General features: G+C 36.7%; 1 protein-coding gene across 2 annotated transcripts; it reads right to left on the reverse strand.

Annotated features, from left to right (window-relative positions):
• Positions 1 to 478: 478 nt before the first annotated feature.
• Positions 479 to 27,080, reverse strand: LOC141492733 (stonustoxin subunit beta-like). 2 transcript variants are annotated; one of them, XM_074193376.1, is made up of 4 exons: positions 26,999 to 27,080; positions 22,785 to 22,930; positions 18,078 to 20,095; positions 479 to 7,962 (listed from the first exon to the last, which is right to left on the reverse strand). In XM_074193376.1, exons 2-4 carry the CDS (start codon positions 22,876 to 22,878, stop codon positions 7,054 to 7,056), a joined length of 3,021 nt encoding a protein of 1,006 aa, XP_074049477.1. In that variant the 5' UTR covers positions 22,879 to 22,930; positions 26,999 to 27,080; the 3' UTR covers positions 479 to 7,053. The 2 variants fall into 2 exon arrangements, with proteins under 2 accessions (XP_074049477.1, XP_074049476.1); XM_074193375.1 differs by having other exon boundaries at positions 22,785 to 22,909; positions 26,999 to 27,078.
• Positions 27,081 to 27,799: the final 719 nt, after the last annotated feature.

Genomic DNA, 27,799 nt, shown 5'->3' on the forward strand with positions numbered 1-27,799 from the left:
GGGAGCAGTGATGGATGATCTTCTGTTTGCAGATGACTGTGAGCTCAGTGCAGCCTCTGTAGCTGATATACAACAAAGCAAGGGTTACTTCTTAGTTGCTTGTGCTAATTTTGGTCTAGCAATTAACATCAAGAAAACACAGGTGTTCCATCAGCAAGTATCACACCATCCATATGTGGAACCATTGATTACAGCAAATGGAGAAGTTTTAAGTACTATGGACAAGTTCACTTACATTGGCAGTGTCCTTTCCAAGGTGGTACACATTGACAATGAGGTTGACACATGTATTCCAGAGCTAGCTCAATATTTAGGAAGCTCCAAAAGAAAGTGTGGGAGAGAAGAAGTATTAGACTGACTACCAAACTGGAGGTCTACAGAGCCATTGTGCTTACCTCATTGATATGTGTCTGGAAACTGAATCACTTGCACTTAAATTGTCTTAGGGAGATTCTGAAGATCACCTGATAGGAGAAGATACCAGGCACTGAGATCCTTTCTTGAGTTAAACTACCTAACATACCAACATTATTATAGAGAGTGCAACAACTATGGGCTGGACACACTGATAGATTGCCAGATGTATGTTTACCAATAAAACTATTTTATGGAGGACATGCACAGGGCAAGTGTTCACAAGGGAATTAGAAGAAGCAATATCGTGACATCCTGAAGGTCTCATTGAAGAACTTTGGAATTGATTGTATAGCATGGGAGATAATGGCACAGTACCACCCAGCATGGTGAGCCCTCATCAGAGAGGGTACTGTGCTTCATGAGAGGGGCAGAATTGAAGCAGATCACAGGAAATATGAGATACATAATTTTAGAGTGCTTATCCCAGGCGTTTACATGAATTATTTGTGTCTGACCTGTGGTAGAGCATTCCGAGCTCATATTGATGTGATCAGTTACAATAGGACACACTCTAATTTGTTTCAAACATAATGATGTCATTTTGGTCTTTGATAACAAAGGATAAGAACTAAAATAGAAGTATGTACCAAATGATTTTATCTAAGATATGCATATATTTGTGTCTAATGTCATGTGTGTTTGTGTGTGTGTGTGTGTGTGTGTGTGTGTGTGTTTATTTTTTGTCTAATAATAGGCTTGGGGGTAGGTTAGGGAAGGAAGAAAAAGAGAAACAACTTACTTGGTAAAATTAATGCTTTTTAATAGGAATAGTAAGTTGTACATAATAGATTTTCAGTTTCATGTACAATTGTCTTTTTTATTATACTGTTATATAAATGTTGGTTTTATTTCATAAATCAAAAATAAAATTAATAATTAAAGAGAGATTCAATTATTGTCTTCTCCCTCTCACTGTCCTTTGCATTTTTAAACTTTTTTTATGTTCCTTGTTGATGTGAAATGCTTTCCCCCTTTCTTTCTTTTTCCTTCTCTTCTGTCTGTGAATTTTTCCCCATCCTGAAATTTTTATTTTTAAATCATCTAAACACAATAGAATCATACCCAGGCCCTCTAATTGGACTCCTTCAAAGTCCCCAGGTAATGATAAATTTCTGAGGGGTTACATGTATGATCTTATATAATATAATATTATAAACCTTTTTTCTCCCTAATAATTTCTCACTCATAGTTTTCCCTTTCATGCTTCTTTTGAGTTCTGTGTTTAAATATTAAATTTCTTGTTCATTTTGTCACCAGGAATGCTTGAAAGTCCTCTCTTTCATTAAATATCCACCTTTTTTACCCTGTGAGTTTATATTCAGTTTTTCTGCACTATTGGTATTTATTATATATTTGTTTTTACTATATAACTCATGTTTGATTTTTTTGTATGTTATTGTTGATAGGAATCCTAGAGCCCTTGTTTTCTGGAGTATCATATTTCAAATCCTTTTGTTAGTTTTTGGTCATGGCTATTAAATCTTATGTGAACCTGACTATGGCTCCACAATATTTGAATTGCTTCTTTCTGCCTACTTGAAGTATTTTCTCTTTAACATGGGAGCTCTGGAATGTGGATAGGATATTCCTAATACTTTTCATTTTGGATTTTCTGTCATGTTATGGTTGGTAATTCTTTCAATTCTTCTTTGCTCTGTGGTCCACAGATATTTAAGCAGTTTTCCATTATAATCTCTTGAAATCTAATATCTAGTTTCCTTATTTTTTTCATAGCTTTTCAGGTTGTACCCTGCCTTATTTTTCTATGAATGCAGGGAGACCTTCTCTTCACATATCCTTTGTAGTTGGTTTGGGAGGCTTTAATATTCAAAATGACATATTCTCTCAAAGTTGCTCTTAAAACAATGTTGCTATTACACTGTACAAAGTTATCTTTCTTCAAAGCTTTTCAGGTAGTCATGTACCTTATCCACTATATGAGATTGTTTCTTGTTGATATCCAAGTTGTCTCATACTATAAAATATAAGCTTCTTAAATAAGAGGGTTGAACTAGATAACCTCTAAAGTACCTTTCAAATCTAATAATGTTTCTGTTTTTACTTTGCTTTGTGGGCTTCATGTGTCATTAAATAACCTTTGAGACATTCTCTTTAAAGAGATCTATGATCAGTTATCTGTCACATATTTTTTCTTTGGAAAAATTATTCCATAATGTTTTCATTTCTAGCATCCTTTCCAGATGTTTTACCTTTGTTTGTAAAATATAGTCAAAACTATTATCAGAAAGAAATCTTATTTTCTTATTTCTAGGGCTTTTCCAGTCCCAAGATGTTTCCATCTTCCTCTTCACTAGGTGCTATCAACCAATTTCATTGATCTTTTTTCACAAATGGAGATCACTTCTTCAAAGAAATTAAAACCATAGATAATTCTACTTTCTAGTCTGTCACTAATCAGACTGAGAAATATCAACTACATAGTTAATCAAGGGGAAAAATTGTTTCACATGCTTAAGGTTCTTGAATGTACCCATAAATGGGATGCTTTCCTTGGGATGTCATAATCAATGACATAACCCATTTTTAACTCGTTGGTTAGTCAACATGTATATAATTATATCTGCTATATTCCATATAATACTTTTGATGATGGGCACCAATCACAATGAATGAAATCATCTCTACTCTTAAGTATTTATATTCTACATAGGACACAGTGATATTTAGGTGGGTCTGGATTTTTAAATTGAGGAAAATGGTTTTTAAAGGTTACAGGGTAGTGGACATAAGAAATTTATTTTAACAGAAAAGAAACATGTAGACTCTAGTTCTAAGATGGTCATATCCTGATCAGTCAGTAATAAGGAATCTTTGTAACAATTTGTCCAAACAGGGCTAAATCCTTGTGAAACAATTAAGAATGGAATTTGCCAACTCCTGATCCTTCCCAGAACTAGGACACTGAGACCCTCAGATTCTCAAACTGATGCCTTGAATCCTCTTCCAAGGTCCCTAAAGGGAAGAACTCAAGTTTTGCTCCTTCTTCCTCTTACTTTATATGTTCATACTCTCATCCCTCTCTTCTACTTAAGTGCATTGCAGGACTGCAGTTAGAGTTGGAACATGTAATGCAGTATGGCCTTTTTAGAGCTTTTATGAGAAGCTACAGAGGAGAAATCTAAGAGTTGAAAGGATATGTTCAATTTTTGAGATCTTTCTATTTAATCTAACAATGTTTCCATAGTCCAGACCATTCTTAGCTTTCAAAAGAGGTCTCTGTTTTTCACTTAGCAGATTATAGAACCTACACAGATCACTAAGATTTTTTTCACTTTTGTGATTTGATTAGTCAACAGGAAAATAAATTTTCTGATGAAAGTGAAAAGGAGGCTTTTTTCCCTTCTCATATTCCTGACTCCGGGTATATTCTGTTTTACTTGAGAGAGTGAATAACTGTCCTTTTTTTTGAGAAAAAACTGAAGCCATGACTGACTTATCTACAAAAATATTAAGGCAGGAAATCTCTTTTCACTAAGCCCCTTTTTATTTCCCATAAGGTCTGCCCTCATCCTATGTCTAAATTTCAGCTTCCCAGTATATTATCATCTTAAATCATTCACATTTACCCTAGGTATATTTTCTCAGATACAAACATCACTAGTTATCATTATGAAGGAATACTTTTCCCAGCCCTTGCCTCTCACCTAAGATCCAGATCTATATTTCATGTTATAGATAACTTCTTCTTCAACAACTCAAAGGCACCCAAGATCCTCTCATCCCAAAGGTGAGCTCCTAAGACAATCTCATTTTCAATTTACTGATATCTTTCAGTTGGGGAACCAATGACAGTCTCATTATTCAGACCTTACCCTTGACTTGAGTCATAAGTCACTTGAGCCCCTCGAAGCCTTGTTGCATAATCCAAATTCCATATTGATTTCAACAATACAATTGAACTCAACACCTATTTGTTTATTTTATTTTATTTTTTATGGTTTTTGCAAGGCAAATGGGGTTAAGTGGCTTGCCCAAGGCCACACAGCTAGGTAATTATTAAGTGTCTGAGACTGGATTTGAACCCAGGTACTCACTCCTGACTCTACTAGGCCACCTAGCCGCCCCACACCTATTTGTTTATTAAGGATCTATTATGTACAAAATACCATTCTAGACTATGTAAAGAGTAGACATAGAAATAAATCTAAAGGACTTTTTGTTCTCATGGAGTTTTAAAGGAAAATACAACATCCACATGTAAAACTATAATACTACACACATCACCAAAGATACTTAAGAGGTGAGAGAACAAGAGAACAAGGAAAAGAAACAAGCATTTATTATGTGCCCAGTATGTGGCAGACCTTGTGTCAATTGCTTTACCAATTTTTTTTTAAAGGAATACAAAATATTCTTTATGGTCTTGTGAAGGAATGATCATTGCTTGAAGGAAGGCTTCACAAAACAAGTCATCTGAGCTGAATTTTGAAACATGCTCAGAATCTCTCTTCTTAACCTTTACAAAAGCTAATTATTCCATAGACATAGAAATCAATAGATTTTCAGGGTACCTTAGAGAACAATCAGTTCAATTCTTTTGATTTAAGTTTGAAAGCACTGAAACCAAGAGAGCTCAATGGGTTTACCTAAGTTGAATATCAAAATCCCTGTCCACACTTGGAGTTTGATTAAGTTTATTTTTCACTTGCTTCTATAAAATTGTGATTCTTCTTCCCACTATGCCTCAGTTTATTGGTCTCTACAATGACCTCAGATGACCTACAACTTTCCTTTCAGCTCTTTGTCTTTGACCTTGTGAAACTATATCTGATTCTGTTTTCTATTATTTCTTCTGTGTTTATCTTCTTAGTCAGACTAGAAGTACCTCAATGATAAAGCCTATTTCATATCTTTATGCATCACAAGGCTTAGCTTGGAGTCTTGCTGTGGAGAATGTTCAGTTACTCTCTCTGGGATTGAAATGAAGTTAATCATCAAATGTACATAACTGAAGTTGTTAGTAAACAGTTTTACTTGGAACAGTTATAGAGAAAAGCATAAGTATGATGTAAGGAAAATATTTGTACTGGGATATGAGACCTGACTGGTTGTGAGACTTTTTGACCTTCCTTTCTAGGTAGGTTGTTTGGTTCCTTCCATAAAATAAAAGTATTGACTCATATCATCAATTAGGTTCCATTCATCTGTAGTGGTTTATGATGCAACTTTATTGTCTGGGATTCATGTGCCATTTAAGACACTATTGGGAAATTCCTCAAATATTTGCGATTTAGGAACTACTGTCTTTTTACATGCATTTAATTTTTTAAGAATTTTTATTAGTTTTTATTCTCATTCCTTTCTTCTTTTTCTAGAGTCTTACTTAAGTTTATGAGAAAGAGCAAAGACATTAGCAGAAAGCACGAATGTTATTTTCTTCTTTCCAGGATTATTCACTGTCCAAGATGTCTTCACCTAGAGACAACTGATGTCATAATGTATAGAACACTTGATCTTGAATCTGGTAGAATTTAGTTCAAATGTGACTTCAGACCATTTCTAACTATGGGACCCAGGTCCAGACAGAAAACTTCTATTTACCTCAATTTATTCAGTTATAAAATGAGAGTGATAATATCCTTTCTATAACATGATTGGCTTTAGGGCCACATTCATTTAAAGCAGCTATCACAGTAAAATACAGTTAGTTATGCAAATGCTTATTCTCTTGAAGGTTCCCCCTTCTATTTCACCCTTCTATTTCACAGTGTACTGTCAACTATCTTTCATCACTGGGGACCATTCATTGAAAGGAATTTAAATTTCAGATAATCTTACCCTCCTTTGTCCCCAGTCTAGTGATAAGTATCCTCTTCTACCCTATTAATCTGGGAGGGAAAAAAATCCCTCATGAACCTCAGAGCTTTGAATGTCCCAGTCCATAGGATGCCATTGTACTATCCCATGTCAGTGACACAACTTTACTGAGCTCAATAATGAACAAGCATTTATTAAGCTTTTGCTATATTGTAGACAGTACCGGAACTGGGGATACAAACATAATGAATAAAACAATCCATACTAAAGGGAAGCTTAAATTCTGCACAGGCCAAAGCAAGAATCAGAAGAAGTGACAAGAAAGGTCAGAATGAGTATATGGGGGAGACTAGTTTTTACTTTGTTGTTCAGAGCAGAATTAATAAACAAGCGAGACCAACAGAATCTGGGGATTCAGAGGAATCAGATTCAGAACAGGTGACAGCAATTTGACTTCTACATTGGTAGGAGCTGAGGAAGAAAATTTACAAACCATCACTAACTGCTGGTCCTCCTTAGTCCATAGATATCTCTCCCATACCTAAAGGGTCCCAATTCTCAATTATTTACATAATTATTCATGACTAATTAACCACTTCTTTCCATAAAGGATTTGGGCTTCATATTTTCCACTTAGGACCCAACTATTTAGGCACTTGGTAGGTGGGAACTCTTCCTTTAACATATTGTTAACATACAATTTCCTTGAACTGAAAAATCCCTTTTCTTTGAATAATATGAAGGGAATTAGGAACCAATTTTAGCCATTTCAAAAGATTATGGTTCTGTACATACAGGAATTCAACATTTATTAAAAAAAATCTGTGGAAAAGTCAAACAAACAAAGCAGGTAGATCATTATTTTCTGAACCACCCAACAATTTTAGAAATCCGATCCTTAATGAACTGAGAAATGTGTTCAAATACAGACTTCTCTACTTCTTGGTTTATAGTTTTCATTTTTTCTTCATAATTTTTTTCTATCTTTTCTTTTTCTTTTTGCCTTTTCTTTTCTAACTCTTCTGTCAAAGGAATGTTTGCATAATTTAGTTCTAAAATTTGAAGATCTTTGACTTTTTCTGCCATGTAGATTTCTTCCAGGGCCTTTCTTCTTCTTTTCAGGGCCTCATCAGTTTTCTGGTATATATTTTCTGAAAAATATTTTCCCTTATTATCCTGCACCATTTTCCCAATCATGTCCATCAATTCCTTCACCTGGGCTTCATTTTCATTATCTTTAATTTTGTTATTGAAGGCACAGTATCTTCCATTGCACTCTTCGATAAGACTTTGGAGGTTGTCATCTGCCTTTTCCACAAAATCTTTTAATGTCTTACCTTCCAAGTCATCTTTTCGAGTGAACAAGATGATCATGTGCTTCATGGCTGAGTCCCCAAAGAGTGCCTTGATCAAAGAGACGGTGTGTTTTGCTTCAGCAGTATAGCGATCCAGTTGTTGAACCAGAATGATGGCGTGTGGCCCTGGGCAGGAATAGATGACACAGCGACTGATCTCATCACAAGTGATTTCTAGACTTTCGTTTGTGTCAAACAGTCCAGGTGTGTCAACAACTATAAGGTCTTTCCCTTTCCTCATTCTGACTTTTTTTTGACACTTCTTGGTCACAGCATGTGACGAGATGCTAGATACAAAGCCGTTGTACCCAAGGATGGAATTCCCTGTTGCACTTTTCCCATTTCCAGTTTTCCCAACTAGGACAATCCTCAGTTCATTGGCCTGATTTGTACACACATTCACATTAGGGAACTGTAGAAAAAAAATTAACAGTTCAAAACATTATGTAGTGGTTAGCAGATATGGGAGAAAACTAAATGAGGGATGTTTTTAAAAATAAGACTATCATTTCCAAGGGCTTTTGATCCTAATCTTGCCTGATAAAAGTCCCAGAATACCAGTTATAGAAAATCTAGAATTGACTTTTCATTCAATGTTAAAGAATTTAGGCTGAGTTTTTAAAAAAATAAAATGAACTTTCTCAGTTAGCTCTTTGAAGGAATGTGTAGAGATTATCATTTATAGATCATTGAAAAAGGCACTCAATTGACTAAGCTTTATTTTCTTTCAAAATTTACTTTGTCACTTAATCATAGTCATTTGAAAGAAATTATTTGGTGCAGAGGATAGAAAACTGACCTCAGAGTCAGGATATTATGAATTTTAGCCCTGTCTATCTCTACCACATGCTTTTTTGTTTGACACTGGGCAAATTACTTAAAGTTCTTCAGTAAAATTTTAAGACTGAAAGATGCAAAGAAAGTATTAATTTGTATTGGTTGAGAGAGTTTTCTCATCTCAGGCCTGAACTATTGAGTATTCTCCCCTCTGTGCTTCAAATTTCTAAATATCCTGACCTCCACTCTGCTATCACAATGATCTTCATACAATACATGTCTGACCATGTCTGTCTCTCCTACTCAAAAATTCCAGTTGCTTCCTATTACTTCTAGCATCACATACAAATTATTCCCTTTACAGTCATTCAGAACTTGACTCCTTTCTACTTTTCTAGCCTTTTGAAATCTTTATCATCTTTACAATCCAATGACCTGGGCTCCTTGCTGTTACTTACACAAAATTTAATATTCTTTGCATTGTCACTGGCTCCCTCATTCCTGAAATCCTCTTTCTTCATTTACTGCTTTTTCTCAACTAAAATATTTCTTTTTGCAATCATATTGCCTTCCCTCTGAAAGGACCTCCAATTTATGCTATATCTATCTATCAATCTATCTATCATCTATCTATCTATCTATCTGTCTGCCTGTCTGTCTGTCTCTCTGTCTATCTATCTGCCATATTATTTGACAGAATTGCTTATCTACTCCATTACACAGTGAGCTCCTTAAGAGCAGGGACAAACTTTTCCATTTTTTGTATATGTAACTCTTAAGTCCAATATCTGGTACACAGCAGGTACTTAATAAATGCCTGTTGACAACAAAGACTTGCCTTTGTCAACAAAATCACAGGTGTAGTCTCTGTTCCTATCCCATGTAGTAATTCATTTGATTTTTATGTTTAATGGTTTCAATTTATTTTAAGAAGCTTGGTTATCAACTATTTGGGGTAATGTTATGGATATAACATAAGACTCAGAGTCAGAAGACCTGGGTTCAAAAACTGACAGATATTTGCTGGTGATATCATTTGTTTGACACTGGCACATATCTACAATTTAGACTGTTTGGTTATGTCTTGGTCATACTGTACCCAGTTGGCAATATTTTCCAATTGTAGGCAAAGTACCTCAAAGGACCAAAGAACCACCAATTTGCTCCACAGGATTGGCATTTATTACATATTCTTTTCTTTAGTTTGTTGTTTGTACTTCTTGACCTCCCAGTGAAAGATAAAGATCCTTATCAGAGTCACATCTTTTCCTTCTCTTCTTTCTCTACCACCTCTAAAGTAGGAATGAATGCATACATAGTAGGTGCTTGGACTGAATGATTGTCTTTTCTCCTCCAATCCAATCTCTGTTTTTTAAAGGTGATTTGGGTTCAGCAATTTGCTAGTTTGTTTCTCTAGGTCATTATGCTTCCAACAGACTGGGTAGTTTTGCCTGGATTAGATTCAGCAAGGAAGAAAACCTCTTTTTAAACCTCTCCCCAACTGCTTAAATGAGATTGGCCTTTGTCAGAAATGTAGAATGAATAAATATTGTTTTTAGAGTCTTCCTTTTACAGAATTTCTCTTCTTTCTTTTGTGACTCCTTTCCCCAAATAGATATCTATAAACATTAGACTTATCTTAGCGCCTGGACCCGCACACTTTCAACTCAGGCCAGAGCAATTTCTCCATCCTCACCCATTAACATTGATCTGTTTCTAGTCCTATTCTTTTTTTTTTTAGGTTTTTGCAAGGCAAATGGGGTTAAGTGGCTTGCCCAGCTAGGTAATTATTAATTGTCTGAGGCCAGATTTGTACTGAGGTACTCCTGACTCCAGGGCAGGTGCTCTATCCACTGTGCTACCTAGCCTCCCCTCTAGTCCTATTCTTGAGTGTTCTGCTAGTTGATTGACTTGAATCTCTGATAAAACAATTCATGATGAGATATTAATGATAGTTAATGGTATAAAGTGTTACCAGTATACAGATTATTTGCATTATAATGGGCAATGCATAGAAAAGGGAACAAAATTCTGAGGGTAGGATTTCAGACTTCAGGTCAAGATGAAGAAACTGATATTTTGAGTAAGAGAAACTATTAATGATTATCATCACCCAGGGAGATGACTGTCTTCTCAATCTGTAAACTTGGCTATATCTCTAATACATTTATTTTTGTTTCTAGATTGGTTGGAGATTACTCCAGCTATCCTATCCTAGATTATGTGTCTTAAACTGAGTATGATCTCAAATGCTCAGTGTCCATAGATGGACATAGGGAGCCAATAATAATCCCTCATGTTTCTATGATGACTGTAATTATTTCAAATTATTTCTGCATTCATTATTTTATTTTAACCCTTTCAAGGACATTGCAAAATAAGGAGGGCAATAATTATTATGATGAAGCTGAAGATGTAGTAGTTAAAAACCAACAACTACAATCCATTGCCCACAGAACAAAGTCTAAAAACTCAAAACCATCCTTAGTCTGGCTATAATTGACAATTGCTGCTGCTGTTGTTGTTGATGATGATGATGATAATGCTTATATTTGTCCTTCATTCTTGACGTGAGTGAGGGGGTGTTTTGGTTTCAGTGGTCAGATATAAATAAGGAAGACTGGAGATGACTTTGGACATGAGGCAATCAGGGTTACTCAGCTAGTAAATGTCAAATGTCTGAGACAGGATTTGAACTCTTGACTTCTGGGCTGGGCCATCTAGCTTCTTCCCTCTGTGCCATCTAGTTTTTCTAAAGAACTAGGACCTGGGCTTATAAACTAGATGTGACCTTTGATTCCTCATTCTTTATCACTCCTCAGATCCAATCTGGAACCAAGACTCTCTGTACTAAGATCACAATATCTTCTAAATGTCACTCTCTCTCTACTTCCACAACCACCAGCCCATCTATCATCCAGACCTGGCCTATTACAATAGTCTTTGAATTAGTCTCCTGATTTCAAGTCTCTCCCATCTCTAATCTATCCTCCACACAACTCTCCAAATTGATTTTCCTAAATTTCAGGCCTAACCATGTGACTTACCTACTTAATAAACTCCTATCTGAATCAAATATAAGACATCCTGTTTCACATTAAAAGTCCTTTGCAACCTGTCCCCTCCTTTCCTTTTCCAGGCTTCATACATTTTTCTTTACTGGATGAGCACCATGTCTTAGTGATACTCATCTTTTTCCTAACTGTTTCTCCAAAGGGATGCTCCATTTCTTGTCTCCCTTGCCTTTTCACTGACTGTTCCTTTATATGCTCTTGTTCTTCACAAAAGCTCCCGGCTTCCCTGGCTTTCCTTAAGACTCAGTTAAGATCTCACCTTCTGCAGATGACTTTCCTAACCCCCAGTTCATCCCCCCCCCCCCGAGCTTTTCCTCTAGGATTAGCATTTATATGTTGCATATATATAGTTGCATGTTCTCTTCCCATTAAAACATGAGCTACATTGGGCAGATAATGAGGGTTTTCGAAAAGATTTCTTAATATCCTCAGAGCTTAGCACAATGTCTAGCCCATAGTAACTGCTTATAAATGCTTACTGATTGACAGAATATGTCCATACTCTAAAGTTTACATAAAGTAAATTTCACAGTATTCCCACAAATGACTTATTCTTTCCTATCTCCTGTCATTCTTTAAACTCAGACAGATTTCCCCCCAGCCTTCACCTGTCAGAATTTTCCCCATCCTTCAAAGCTTAGCTCACATCCTAGCTCTTCCTTGAGGTCATTCCTAGTCACACTGGCTAAGTGATTTCTATTTCCACTGAAACATTCCAGAATTATTTTTTACATACTACAATAGATCTTATCCTGTTTCACTGCTTATCTGTCATTTATGAATATGCCTAAGCCCTTTGAACTTTTGGTATCTTCAGATTTACAAAGAGAACTTGGGCACAAAGATCTTCACAGATCTTCCCATTTCTAACAGTTTATGATTTAAGTATACTGAGACATGTATATAGGCATATTAAGACATTGACCTTGTTGAAGGAGACTTAAGTTGGGAGGGGTTGGGGTATGAAGTCAGAGGAAGGTTCTTCATACTCTAGTATAATTCCTTCATTACTTATTCCTCTAGGTTAAGGAATTGACGTTCTATTAAAATGTAAAAATGTTTTCTGGAAAGGAGAGCCTAATAAAGTCATTAACAACTATTCATACCTTAGTTTCTAATACTAGCTATTATTTATAAAGTGTTTTACAAATGGGACTATAAATTGTTTTAATTTCTTCATTGGAAAACTGCCTGTTCAAGGACTTCCTATGTATAGAGAAGCTAGAAAGTTCCCCAAGCCTTTCTAAGCTTTTCTCTGAAGCAAATTTAAATGAAAACTCTAAACAGACTCTGGAGTGATAGTATTCACAAAAAGATAAGAATAAAACAACTTTTTCAGCTCAAGGTATTTTGGAGGGACTTCAGAAAAGGTTTGTTTCATTTGGGTAAAGGGGGAGTTTAGCCTAGGGAGGGAACAGGAGGAGGCTCTTGGTCACAGTGTAAATCATTAACTGGAGCCCCTGGTACCCAGATCAAAAGGTCAGTGGTATAACAGGCCAGCAGTGAAGGCCCCAGCCCTAGTGCAGAAGAAGGCATATTGAGAGACTTACAACAGGACTGGGTTCCCTAATGCAGGGAACAACTGCCAGAACCTGAGGCCCTAGTGTAGAAAGTCAATGACCAGACCCCTACCTTTCAGCACAAAAAGCTTGGAACTGTACCCCCTGTGCCCCAGGAGCAGAGCTCAACTTTCAAAATGAGCAAAAACCCAAAATGAATCTTAGCCATAGAAAGCTGCTACGATGACAGGGAAGATCAAAATGCTAACTCAGAAGAGGAAATCAGTGAAAAATGACTACACATAAACCTCAAAGAGGATTATAAATGGGTCTGAAGTACAGAGAATTCTCTTAAAAGAGCTCAAAAGGATTTTTTAAAAATAAAAGAAGCAGAAGAAAGGTGTTATACAGGTGATTTAAGAAAAATTGGAAAAGAAAGAACAAAAATTGACTGAAGAAAACACCACATTTAGAAGTAGAATTGACCAAATGGAAAAGGAAATACAAAAGTTCAATCAAGAAAATAAATCCTTAAAAATGAGAATTGGGCAAATGGAAACTGATGAATCTATAATACATCAAGAATCCATTAAACTAATAAAAATGCTGGAAAAATGTAAAAAAGTGTAAAGTTCCTCATAGTAAAAAGAACCGATTTGGAAAATATATCCAGGAGATATAATTTAAGAATTATTGCACTACTAGAAAGACCCTGGGCAATATCTTTCAAGAATTTATCAAGGAAAACTGCCTATGTATCTTAAAACTAGAAGGTAAAATAGTCCTAGAAAGAATCTACATGTTATCTTCTGAAAACGATCCCCAAATAAAATCTCCAAGGAATATTGTAGCCAATTTCAGAATAATTAGATAAAGGAGAAAATATGCCAAGTGTATAGAAAGGCACCCTCAGGATTGTACAGATTTTAGCAGCTTCCACATTAGAGAACTGGAGTCCTGAAGTATGATATTCTGGAGGGCAAAGGAGTTTGGATTACAACCAAGGACCCAACTACCTTGCAAAATTTAACCTATTCTTTCTGGGAAAAATGGACATTCAATGAAATGGTAGACTTTCAAAGTTTCCTGATAAAAAGACTTAGAAAGGAATAGAAAATTTGATCTTCAAATACAAGACTCAAGAGATGTATAAAAAAGGCAAACAGAAAGAAAACAATTTAGCCAATAAGACGGAAGTCCCTCTAATATACCTCGATACCTATTAGGACAGCTGGAAGGAATATGCTTAGGTATAGGTTTAGGTTTAAATTGATTGCGATATGATGATATTAAAAAAACTTTAAATAAAAAGGATTATCTTGGGAGAAGGGGGAGGAAAAAGAGGGTAAATGCCATCACATGAAGAGGCATAAAGTACCTGTTATAGTAGAGGGAAAGATGGACATAGGGTGAAGTGTGAGCATTGATTAAATGTTACTCTAATATGTATATATGTAAATAGAATTAATTCTCCTAAAATGGAAGCATATAGCAGAGTGGATTAAAAACAAGAATCCTACAATATGTTGTTACAAGAAACACATCTGAAACAGAAAGATAAGCGCAGATTAAAGGTAAAAGGCTGGAGCAGAACATATTTGCTTCATTTGAAGTTTTAAAAATAAAAGCAGGTGGCAGCAATGATGAACTCAGATAAATCAAAAGTATAAATAGGCCAAATTAACAAAGAAAAAGAAGGAAGCTCTGGCACTTTAGCCAGACAACAATAGTAAATATATATGCAACCAGAAGTATAGTAACCAAATTCTTAAAGGAGAAGTTAAGTGAGCTATAGAAAGACATAGATAGCAAAATTGTCCTAGTAGGTGATTTCAACCTCCTTTTCTCAGAATTGATGCTTGTCCTTCATCCTTAAAGAAGACCAAATATAATCACAAAATAAACGAACAAAATTAAGGAGGTGAAGAGAGTCTTAGAAAAGTTAGAAATGATAGATCTCTAGAGAAAATTGAACAGAAGAGAAGAGAGTATACCTTTTGTCAATGACACAAAAATTGACCATAATTGGGCATAAAATTCTCATAATCAAATGCAGAAAGGCAGAAATAGTAAATGCATCCTTCTCAGGTCATGATGCAATAAAATTACATGTAATAAATGGCTATGGAAAGATAGATTAAAATTAATTGTAAGCCAAATAACCTAATCCTAATGAATAAATGGGTTAAACAACAAATCATAGGACAAATCAATAATTTCATCCAAGAGAATGACAATAATGAGAAAGCACACAAAACCTTTTGGCATGCAACCAAAGAAATTTTTGAGGGAATTTTTATATTTTTCAATACTTAAATAAAAAAAAGAGGAGGAAAAGTTCAATGAATTGGACATGTAACTAAAAAAGCCAGAGAAAGAACAAATTAAAAATGCTCAATTAAATACAAATTATCAAAAGATTATTAAAATTGTATGTAAGAAAACTTTTAAATTAGCAAATATAACTAAGATTTATGAAAAAACAACAAAATAAACATTTGGCTAGTTTGATTTTTTTAAAAAAGAAAAAAACTACATTACTAGTATCAAAAAAATGAAAAGAATAAATTAATCACCATTAAGGAATTTGGAGCTATTTTGCCCAAATTTATGCCAATAAATCTGATGATCTAAAAGAAATGGATAAATATTGACATAATTATAAATTGCTCAGATTAACAGAAGAGGAAATAAAATACTTAGAAAAAGTATTATTTCAGAAAAAAAAATTGAACAAGCTATCACTAAACTTACAAGAAAAAAAACCTCTGGGACCTTTTGGATTCACAAATGAATTCTTCCAAATATTTAAAGAACAATTAATTCCAGTACTTTATAAAATTTTTGGAAAAATAGGTGGAGTTCTACAAATTCCTTTTATGACAAAAATATGGTGCTGATATCTAAATCAGAAAGAACCAAAACCAAGAAATAAAATTTTAGAACAATTTCCCTAATGAATTTTGATGCAAAAATCTTAAATTAAAATATTAGCCATGAAATTACAACAATTTATCTCCAGGATATTAGACAATGATCAGGTGGGATTCATATCAGAAAAACAGAGCTGTTCCAATATTGGGATAATCAGCATAATCAACCATTTAAATAATGGAAATGAATTGAAATCACATGATTATCTCAACATGTGTTTGATAAGTAGTATCTACCTAAAGCCATTAGCAAGCATTATATGCCATTTGCGATAAGATAGAAGTGTTCCCAATAAGATCAGGGTTGAAACAAAGATGCCCATTATCACCACAATTATTCAATGACATACTGAAAATGTTAACTTTAGCAATAAGAAAAGAAAAAGAAATTAAAGGAATTAGAATATGCAATGAGGAAAAAAATCCTCACTCTTGGCAGATGATATGATGTTAGAGAATAGAAGAAAAATCAACTAAACACTTGAAGCAGTTAACAATTTTAGCAAAATTACAAGACACACAAATCATCAGCATTTCTATATATTACCAACAAAGTCCAGCTTCAAGAGATATAAAGAGAAATTCCATTCAAAATAATTTTATACAGCATAAAATATTTGGGAGTTTACCTGCCAAGACAAACCCAAGAACTGTATGAATACAATTGCAAAACACTTTTCACACAAATAAAGTCAGATTTAAACAAATGGAAAAATATAAATTGCTCATGAGTGGACCAAGTTAATATTATAAAAATGATAATTCTATCTAATTAATCTACTTATTTGGTGCAATACCAATTAAATAACAAAAATTATTTTGTAGAGCTAGAAAAAATTAATTACAAAATTCATCTGGAGAAAAAATAGGTCAAGAATATCGAGGAAAAAATTCAAAAGAAGGTCTAGGTGTATCAGATCTCAAAGTATATTATAAAGCAGCATTTATCAAAAATATTTGGTATTGGCTAAGAAATGGAGTAGTGAATCAGTGAAATAAATTAGGTTCACAAGACAACAGTAGTAGATAACTAATAAATCTACTGTTTGATAAATCTCAAGACTTCAACTTCTGGGATAAGAACTCATTCTTTGACAAAGACTACCGGGAAAAAATGGAAAATAGTATGGCAGAAACTAGGCATAGACCAACATCTCACACCCCACACCAAGATAAAATCAAAATGAATGCATGATTCAGAAATAAAGGGGAATATCATAAACCAATTAAAGGAGGAAGGAATCATTTACCTGTCAGATCTCTGGAGAAGAGAAGAATTTATGACCAAACAAACAAGAGAGAGAGAACATCATGAAATCAAAATGAATAATTTGAATGCATTAAATTGAAAAGTTTTTGTATAAACAAAACCAATACAACCAAGATTAGAAGGAGAGCAGAAAGTTGGGAAACAATTTTTACAGCCAGTGTCTCTGATAAAGGTCTTATTTCTAAAATATTTAGAGAACTACACCAAATTTATAAAGATACAAGTCATTAGCCTATTGATAAATGGTCAAAGGATATGAACAGGCAGTTTGCAGATGAAGAAATTAAAATTAGGATTCTCTTAGCCTGATTACTTTTGGTCTTCTCTCCAAATTTTATCATGGGAATCATTTGCTCCTTGACTTCTTTCATCATCATGATGTCAAGTAAGGGAAGTCGTTTCTAAAAATGACCATAACTCCTTCACCAGTCATGACCCATCTAATTTTCCCGCCTTGTGGCACCAGAGCCTATAGCTACCAGCTGGTATTGAGATACCTCTAGATCATTCCTATAGTTCATTCCCTTCTCTCTCTTTTATGCTTACTTAAAAGTCAAGATTTGCCTATCAACAGCAGCTTCTGAGCCTCTGTCTAGTCCTGAGTGCACTGACTCTGATTCCTCTCATCTCCAATCTAGAAGAAGGGGTAAGCTGAGATTTTGAGACCCTCAGTACTTTAATTATTTGTTGAAATATGTCAGTGGAAAGAGTTCTGGTTTTAATTTGTCTACTGACATCCTTTTGGGAGGGGCAGGAGGAATTTGATTGATCAGAGATGCCTTGATTAACCCCCTCCCACATCAAAGGTAACTCTTACAAACTGAAAATAAGCATCTCAGAGTCTGAAATTCTGTAATTTCATTAGGTGCATTATAAGAATCCATGAAAGTCTCCTGATCAACCCTTGAAACACTTCAAATAATATAGTAATGAGAAACATCCTTATAGATTCTATTTTCTAAAAAGTCCCTTACCAGAGTTTGGAGTTTCCTCTCTTGTAGAAAGAGGGTCTTCACTTGGTCGCTCTGGTCACTACTCTCACTGATCCATCCACCATCATACACAGCAGAAATTCGGAATCTGTACGCAGTCTGAGGGGTCAGTCCATCAATGCAATAATACATCTCATAATTTCCTGTTCTGTATTCATGCCATTCTCCCTCCCCATCCTCATCCATGTCCTCATTTTCCTTTCTGTATTCTATTCTGTATTCCTTGATTTTGAGTCCTTCTTCAATAGCACTTGGACACTGCCAGTGCAGGGTTACAAACTGTGATCCCATAAAAAGAGCTTCTGGCTTCCCAGGAGGACTAGTAGGAAGTATCCTCACAGCAATGCTCACATCACTGCTCTCACCGATTCCTGGCTCACACACCTCAGCAAAGCGGAACTGGTATTCTGTGCAAGGCTCAAGACCACATACTTTGAATACCTCTGGTTTTCCAGACACAAGTATGGTGGTCCAGTCCATTCCCCCTACAACCTGATATTCCACCTGATAGCCAGTGATCATCAACTCTTCCTTCCCAGATGCTGGGGTCAGTGTGAGCTCTACACTGTGATGGGTGACCCCACCAATCTGGGGAGGGGGAGGTTTGACTGGTAGTTCAAAGTTGGTGTTGACCTGTAATCCCTTTTCATAGAGGTAAATGGAGGCCCCCTTGCTCTTCTGATCTGGGAAATATGCCACAATGAATTGAGTTTTCTCTTGGGAATGATTGACCTTGGCAAATGCTGAAAAGGATTCTGCCAATTGTCTTGCTTTTCTCCTTGTCTCTGTGTCCTCCACCCATGAGCAATATGTCTTCTGGTTCCAGTCAGGACTGAATGATGTTTGATTACAAAGCCACTGTTTCCAGTTTGCTAAATAGGGTTCCTCCTGCAAGAAGGTGAGTGCAAACACCAGGACAAATCTGTGGGGAGAGCCTAGTATCACATTGTCCAGCTCATTCTGATCAGCTATGACTGGCACCTCCTTCAGAAGGGAGAGGTAGGAATTTATAACCTTCATCTCCTGTAGTTTTTGATTTAGAAATTCTGAGAGTCTCTTAGTGCTGAATGGGGACTGACTTTCTCTAGTTAAAATCTTGGCTAGCTTATCTTCATTTGCTGTGCCTGCCCTGATCATAGGTAAGACCTTAGCTATTTCCTTCTGCAAAAGCTCTTTGTGCTGCCTATTTAGCTTTTGGAACAGCTTGATCTTTTCCTTGATTGCAGAAAAGATTGAGAGACCTGGTGCCTCTAGCATGTCATTACTCTTCTTGTCACACTCAGATAATTTCTCCATTGTGTCCTGGGCATTCTGTACCAAGCTTATACTGACTCCTTGAACCAGCTTGGCAGCCTTGTAGCCCAGATTCTCCAGAGGATGCAACCAGACCTGGAGGGGCACCCCACGACCCCTAAGTAGTTTAGGAAGAGAGGCATAGACTTTTACTGTATCTTCATAAGTCACAGGATTGGTCTCAAGAACAAAATCCCCATAAAACTTACACCTGAAGTCCTTAGTTGATTTTATCTTACTGTCCTCTCCCATTTCATTTCCTGATATATTGGGAATCTTCTCTAGTGCAGCTTTCAATGTTCCTTCTATATCTTTGACATTTTCACTGGCAGAAACTTTCTGACCAAACACAAAGAAAGCCTGGGCCCCATAGAGAACTGCTGTGACTACATGGGTAGCATTATCATAATAAAAAATCTTCCGTTGTTTCAGGTGGTTCATCACCAGCTGGGAATACTGTGTGGTCATACTGTACTTGAGAGTGACCTGAGCTTGCTTCTGGGATGTCTTGGTGTCACATAAATACTTGGCAGAGCCTCCTATCTCAACTAGTCCCCCAAGGATACTGGCTTTCAGCTCTACAGGGATATTCATGGCCTTGATCTTCTCATCAATAGAGTCAGAGGAGATGATGTCAAAGTCAGTCTTATAGTGATCATCTGTTATCACATTTCTCTCCAGGGTTTCCCTGTCACATAAAGTGATGCCTAGAATGGGACAGAGATATTGGGGAGTAAATGGTAGCTTGCAGAGGAATAGCCTGTTATTTTAGGGTATCCTTTCTTGCAGGGAGGCAATATCTGGTAGGAGGGTGAGCAGGGCAAGAGGCATAGATACCAGAGGTGGAGAAAATTCTACTCCTGATCTGGGAAAAAATCCAACTTCTCTAGGCCTCTGCAAGTCCCTTACTCTACTGAAACTTCTATGACTTCTAGGGATAGGGGTAACTACTCTGAATCCCTGAATCTGAATCCTTATTCTTCTCACCTCATGGCCCCAGTATCTATCTTCCTACTCTGAGCCCCTACATTCCTTCCACAGGTAGGGAAGTCTCTGTTCTTCCTTTCAGCCTTGGGACTGCATTCTCAAAAAAAGTCCATGTTGATATAGATTTCACAGGGTTTACAAAGCACTTTCCTCCGAACAGTTCTATGAAGTAAATAGTGCTTTCATTGTTAGCCCCATTTTACAGATAAATAACTTGAGAATCAGAAAAATGTTGGTTAACTTTTTGGGGAACATTCAGTTAATAAGTGTTAAAGCAGAACCTTGTTTTTCTGACTCCAAGAACTGCCTGCCCTAGATAGAGAGTAGGAGGTGACCTAGAATGAAGTCAGTCCCTGGTGAGTGGAGGAGGAATGCTGCACATTATGAGCAGGTCTGTTAGTGTTAGCTGACAATCTTTGGAACATTCTTTTAGACAGGAAAGAATGGTTATGTCTCGGAAGAAGTATAGCTCCTTCTGGATTAACCTGACCTGGCGACCCTTTGTTTTGAGACATTCTATGCTGCTAGCTAATTGTAAAATTATTATGTAGCATTTATAGAGAACTTTAATAATTGCAGAGTATTGAGGAATGGTTGAATAAGTTGTAGTTTATGATTGTGATGGGATACTATTGTGCTATAAGAAATGAGGATCAGGATGCTTTAAGAAAAACCTGAAAAGTCTTGGACTGAAGCAAAGTGTGAAGAGCAGAAGCAAGAGAACGTTGTCCACAGCAATAGCAACATTGCACAATAATAAGCAGTGAAAGACTTTTGCAATTGTAAGCAATACAATGATCTAAGACTATTCTGGAGGACTTTTGGGGAAAAATTCTTCCCACTTCCAGAGAAAGGACTGATGGAGTATGACTGCAAAGAATCTCAATTTTTTTTCTTTTTGGTCATATTTCTTTCACAGAATGACCTTATGGGAAATTTGTTTGATATAACTGTACATATATAACCCATATAAAATTTCTTGCCTATTCGATGATGAGGGAGAGAGAGGAAATGAATTTGGAATTCAAATATTTTAAAAATAAATGGCAAAATCTGTTTAAAATGAATGTTTTTATATGAGATTGAGAAAAAGTAAAATTAAAAATAATAAATATTTTCAAATACTTTGCATATATTATCCCATTTGATTTTCAGAACAGCCCTAGAGATGTAGGTACTATATTATCATCCCCATTTTGCAGATGAGAAATCTAAGGCAGACAGGGATAAATAACTTGCCCTGTGTCTCATACTAGGAAATATCTAAGTCTAGATTTGAACTCAAGTTTTCCTGATTTCAGGTCCAGTCTATTCAGGTTCATCCATTGCACCACTTAGCTGCATACTACTACTACTACTACTACTATTACTACTACTACTACTACTACTACTACTACTACTACTACTACAACTAACTGATTACTTGGATGTGACACAGGAAGGCAGTAACTGGGATAGAATTAGGTTACTCTTCTAGAAATTTGTTGTTCAATAGTTTCTGGCTTTTCTTGACCTTATGTTTCATGGATGTGCATAGGGTTTTCCTGGAAAACCCAATGAAGTGATTGCCATTTTCTTTTCCAGTGGATCCAGTGAATTATTTTTTCAATCAATCAGAGGTTAAGACTTTCCCAGGGACACATAACTAAGAAATGTCTGAGGCTGAGGTTGAACTCAGGTCTTCCTGACTTCAGATGCAGTGCTCTATCCACTGAAGAATCAACTGCCTCTCTTTTAGATGATGGTAAAAGAGCAAAAAGCAATGTGTGTTCAAATTATTTGTAACTCTCATCCTAATCAAGGGAAAATGATGGTACTGTTTGCCATTCTTCCCCAATCCATCATTGTGAGTTATTAAGTTTTCCTTTCTCCTTCAAGGCTGCCTTTAAATTTTATTTTAACTATATTGGCTAACATGCACAAACACCTTGTATATATATGTTTGTGGTTTGTGTGAAGGTGTGTGTGTTTGTGTGTGTGTGTGTGTGTGTGTGTGTGTGTGTGTGACAATCTGCCCTCACCTCCTTCCAGTGCTATGAGGGAGTTAATCAAGAATCTGACTTTGACTTTGAGTAAAGGTGTTTTCAAAAAGCTCAGTCTTCTTTTTGTGGGATCTTTCCAAGATTGCTTTTCTTTTTGACTTCTACCCTTCCAGATTCAATGAGCTCCTCCTTATCCTGCCATTTTCAAACTTCCCTCATCACTTCTGACTTGCTTTTGCTATAATATAACATCTCCCATCAGAACAAAATGGTCTAAATGGGTTCCACCTGGGACACTAATCACTGAGACTCTCTGAATCTGACGTTCTTACTTATACTTATCATTTTTTTATGTAGAAATAACACTTTTCTAACATTGCCATCTCCTGACATCTAGAACAAGGCATGTATTAAAGAAAGTAGTTACCAGGGATGAAAGTATCTGAGCGACAGTCATAGAATGTCCCAAGATGTAAGGGTCGACCAAGAGCTGGGATCTCGATTGTTCTCTTCAAGGCCATGCTGGTTGGAAGTTCTTTCCTTGGTCTTTCCCTAATGAAAGAAAATTGAGGTCTAGAGAAGTCATTAGACAATTATCACTGTTTATTAGGCTCCAACCAAAACTACCCCCTTCCTCAGTGACCAAGCTCTCCCAATTTCTGTTGGTCAGGAACCTGGAGAAAGACAATAGCTGTTCTGGGATGGAAATACATGAATCTTGTATAGAGGCTACAAAGGAACCAATACCATGGAGTGTGTTGGTCAGTTTAGAGAGAATCTTAGGTCAAAGGCTGACATAGAGCTAAAGAGTAATGAGGACTAGTTTGGTTGGGGGGAAGGAATAAGTACATATGAACTACTGATTCTTGTTCCTTGTCATTGAAGAAAATCAAGATGACATCACTACATTAGAGATGTTTTGGGTTTGCAAAGCACTGTACAAATATTAACTCCTTTAGTCTTCACAACAACCCTGCATAATTATCCTCATTTGGCAGTTGAAGAAACTGAGGCAAACAGAGGGAAAATGCCTTGCCTAAGGTCACACAGCTAGATACTGTCTGAGGTTGAATTTAAACAGGTCTTCCTGACTCCAGGGTCAGCCCTCCAGCCATTGCACCGCTTAGCTGCTTCTGGGGTGAGGGGATACATAACATTTGAATAGGGGCTATTTTAAGAGGACAACAACGCTCTCTGGTGAAATCAGCCTTGAACCCTGGCCTTGGCTTAGTGCTTGAGGCTTCAGGGAGCTGGCAGTGAGTCATGGTAGTGTCTGATCAGATGTTCCTTGGTCCTTGCTAATTGTTTTGAAAAGTTGATCAACAGAATAAATCAAATGAAAATAAATCCCAAAACACCTGGTTCTTCCTAACCAACCAAATCTTTGCATCCAGACTCAGAATTCCTTGGCTCCAGAGTCTTCCCTCTACCTCTGATCTCCCTGGAGAGTCAGTATCTCTGCTCCCTCAAATGTATCTGGAATTTTATTGAACTGATTCTCCAGTTGTTGGATAGAATGTCTGCTGCTCTACAATAGAAAACTTGGGCAGGGGTGGGGAGAAGGAGGTGGGGTGTGTTATGAGTTGTAGTGATCTCAGATAGTCCCTGACTCCTTCAGCCTAGGCTATTGACAGTCTTAACTATTTAGCACTGTAAGGACCAGATATATTTCTTGAGTGACACAAGAATTTTTTTTTTTTAGTTTTTTTTTGCAAGGCAAATGGGGTTACGTGGTTTGCCCAAGGCTACACAGCTAGGTAATTATTAAGTGTCTGAGGCTGGATTTGAACTCAGGTACTTCTGACTCCAGGGATGGTACTCTATCCACTGTGCCACCTAGCTGCCCCGACACAAAAATTTTGAAATAATTTTTATAATTAAACTAAAATTTCTACTTCATAGCCAAAAGTACTTAAAATATTTACAAGGAAATGTTATAGTTTTACTGTGAAATAAAAAAAAATCCATCCCCTTTTCTGTTTATTTTCCTTAGGGATAAAAATAAATATACTTCTTCAATTGAAGAATCTTAGTCCTTCCTTCCCTTCTTTTAATTCCAACAAAAATGGCATTTAGAGTTCTTAAAAGAAATAAGCCTAAAGGGACAAATATATTAACTACTTTGCAGAAGACATATTCCTTTTGGAGGAAAGTGCAGAAAGGGGAGGCTGAGGGAAGAAAGGTAAATTGCTCAGATGCCAGGGATAACTTCCCACTGGACTGAGAGAAGAGGAACTGAAACCTCCCTCTCTCACCTCTACAAACCCCAACTGGAGAAGCAGATTGATGAGATAGAGAGTTGGGGCTGGGTTCTAGTGTTACCACCACCTGATTTTTAGCTATCTCATCTGGGCCTCATTCCCTTCTATCATCTGAACCTGCTCACGATCAGGATTTACCTATGAAACTGCTACTGAGTTTCTGTCCAGGCCCAAGTGCCCTGACTCTGACTACCCCTGCCTTCAATTTAGAATAAGGGGTTGAACGAGATTTTAAAATTCTCAGTGTTTTACCTTTGTTTAATCTCCATTAGAGGAAAGACTTCTGGTTTTGTTTTTATTGCTCATCCTTTCTCAAAGAACCAATGTGGTGATGTCTTAAGATTATTTGCACTTATCATCTTTCCCTACTATTTTTTTAACTGGATCATTGATTTTCACTAGGTTTAGGGTGTCCCTTGTGAGGAAACTCCTTTGGCACCTCCTCTGCAGTTTATAGCATTAACAAATTAACTGGGACCCTGAGAAGTTAAGTGACTTGCCCAAGGGCACAAAGTCAGCACATGACAGAGATGGGTCTTTTGTCCTTCTGTTGGAAATCTTTGTCTCTTTGTTCCCTTGGTCCTGTCTCTGAGGCCACTTCTCTACTCACTATCCCACATTGCCTTTCATTTTTTTTGGTAAAACTAAAGGAAAAATGACAATCATTGCTCACAGGTAGTGCAGTATTCTAAGACTAAAACACACAGATTTGTGGCAAGTAACTAAGCTTTCTCTACTTTTATAACATTGAAGGAAGCATGGGATTAGGAATCCATCTTTTAAAATTTTATGGCCTAAGAGAAATATACCAGATGTATAATATGTATAAAAATTATTTCTCTGTAAGATTGACACAATTTTGTCTATATGAACCCTTCTTCAAGTCATAACAGGGTTCAAGAATCTTTGAAGTCTGAACCTCTTGAGCAAAATCATAAAACCTAGATTTTTACTTCTCTAATATCTGCATTGTGGTAAATATGTATTTGGCAACAATTCCCACAACAGGAGTGCAGAGAGAAGATATTTCTTCTGTAACAAGTCATAATCCTATAATGATTTAAGGGATTTAAAAGTAGGTTTACAACACTGTGTTTAAACTTTGCTTCACCTTTGGGTACATGCATAACCGGCCTGCAGGAAGTAGCAGTTGGAAATAAACCTTATATATGAAAACTGTCAACAATTAGAGCAACTAGGTGAACTGGGTTAAGCATCAACTTCTGCCTGAGATCTTATTTTATAGGATACATGGTTTGTGAGCAGGATGATGACATCCTGCAACACTCACGATTTTGTAGGAGCTATTTGTGGGTTTTTAGATGAGTTTTGTAATTTATTATTCTCTGACTGGAGCAATGGGGTCACCTTGGGACCCAAGCTCTTGGGGGCAAAAAGGAATGTTTTCCCTGCCAAAGCTTTTGGAGGAAAGTACAGAAAGGGGAGGCTGAGGGAAGAAAGATAAATTGCTCAGATGCCATCCCTGAGATGACACTTTATAGTCACAGAAGGGAAGATTTAAACATTGTCATGACAAGAAGAGAGAGGGAAGAGAGTGAGAAGGGAGGCCTTCAAAGTCAGTGCAAGGAGAAGAGAGTCAGCTCTGGCTCCTCATCCTCCCCTGACCTTCCTTGTGGCTGCCCTGGCCCTACTTCTCTCCCCCTCCCATTCCCATTCTCTGACATGCACTTTGGGGGCTTCATAAATGGAGCCCCCCCAACCCCACATAGCTGCTCCTGCAGGTTCCTTCCAGCTCCAGGTCAACCCCAACCCCCTCTCCTGTCATTTCAGATAATCTTTGGGAATATCACAGCATCATTGATTACTATGAGCTGGCATTTAGAAGTATTTGGTGCAGAAAAAGGCAAGCGTGACCTTTTTGGAAAACTTAGACTTTTCTCTCATTTACAACATTCAGGATACCATCTTCTCTCTTTAAGTGTGAGGCTGACTTCAATTTTGGGGTCATGACATTAAAGAAGTTATCTTTTCTTACTGTTGACCCAAACTTCAACTCAAAAATGACTCTGACCTGAGTCTAGATTGGCAGGAGATTGGTTTGTTCTTTCCTTCAGATTTGCTGATCAAGTGCTGCTTGCCTCTCTCATACATGACCCCTCACTCACAAATTTTACAAAGTGTGTAAAGACACTTATTCATTTGACAATAATATTGTCCTCCAGGAGCCAATTCTGAAACTCTTGGAGGGAGCCATTCCACTTGTATCTTACCCCAAGTCAACAGGAGACAAAGCTAAGGTTTGAAGCAAGCAAAGAAGCAGAGCAGACTGTCTGAAAGGGACAGTCTGCCCCTTGACAGAACAATGGGCCCACCATCCCCCTTAGGTGCTGGTCCCCCTTAGGTGCTACCAACCCCTTACCTGGCCAGTTCAGGCACTGTGGCTTTACCAAAATGAACAATCTCCCTTCTCACAGAACTGAGCTCTGGATTCAATACTGATGTAGGCTTTGTCTGGAGCCTGGGTGTGTGTGAGCAGCAGAAGCAGATTGACAAGCAAAAGAAATGCTTGAAAATGAAACTTCTTTGATTTAGGGACTGCCCATTTCCTGAAAATGAAGAGCTTAAGAGAAAGAGCTACCCAGTTTCCTTGTTTATGTGTGTGCTTCTGTCTGCTGCGCACTTTGGAATCAATAGGTCCCCTTAAGGTGAGGAACTAGGATAAAGAAAATTTTATTGACAGGGATCACTCCTCTGTACTAACATGTAACCAATTCTTAATTATTAGATCTATGGATTAACTAGGTCTTTCTCTGTCTCTCTGTCTCCCTCGGTACCCACTTCCAATTTTTTCTGCTTGTTTATTTAACCATTATTTTTTTAAAAATCTCTCTTTTTTTTTTTTGCAAGGCAAATGGGGTTAAGTGGCTTGCCCAAGGCCACACAGCTAGGTAATTATTAAGTGTCTGAGACCAAATTTGAACCCAGGTACTCCTGACTCCAGGGCCGGTGCTTTATCCACTGCGCCACCTAGCTGTCCCTATTTTTTTTTAAATCTTTAAAATTAAAAAAAAATCTATTTTTTTAAATGTATGGAATAAATATTTCTATAACATAATAAAAAGATTGCACATGAAACTTAAAATCTATTGTTTAAACTTGCTATTCCCTTTAAATATATAATAAAATGATCATGTAAATTAAGTTATTTTTCTTTTTGTTC

The sequence above is a fragment of the Macrotis lagotis genome, chromosome 7 (genome assembly GCF_037893015.1).
Source record: "Macrotis lagotis isolate mMagLag1 chromosome 7, bilby.v1.9.chrom.fasta, whole genome shotgun sequence".
NCBI lineage: Eukaryota > Metazoa > Chordata > Mammalia > Peramelemorphia > Peramelidae > Macrotis > Macrotis lagotis.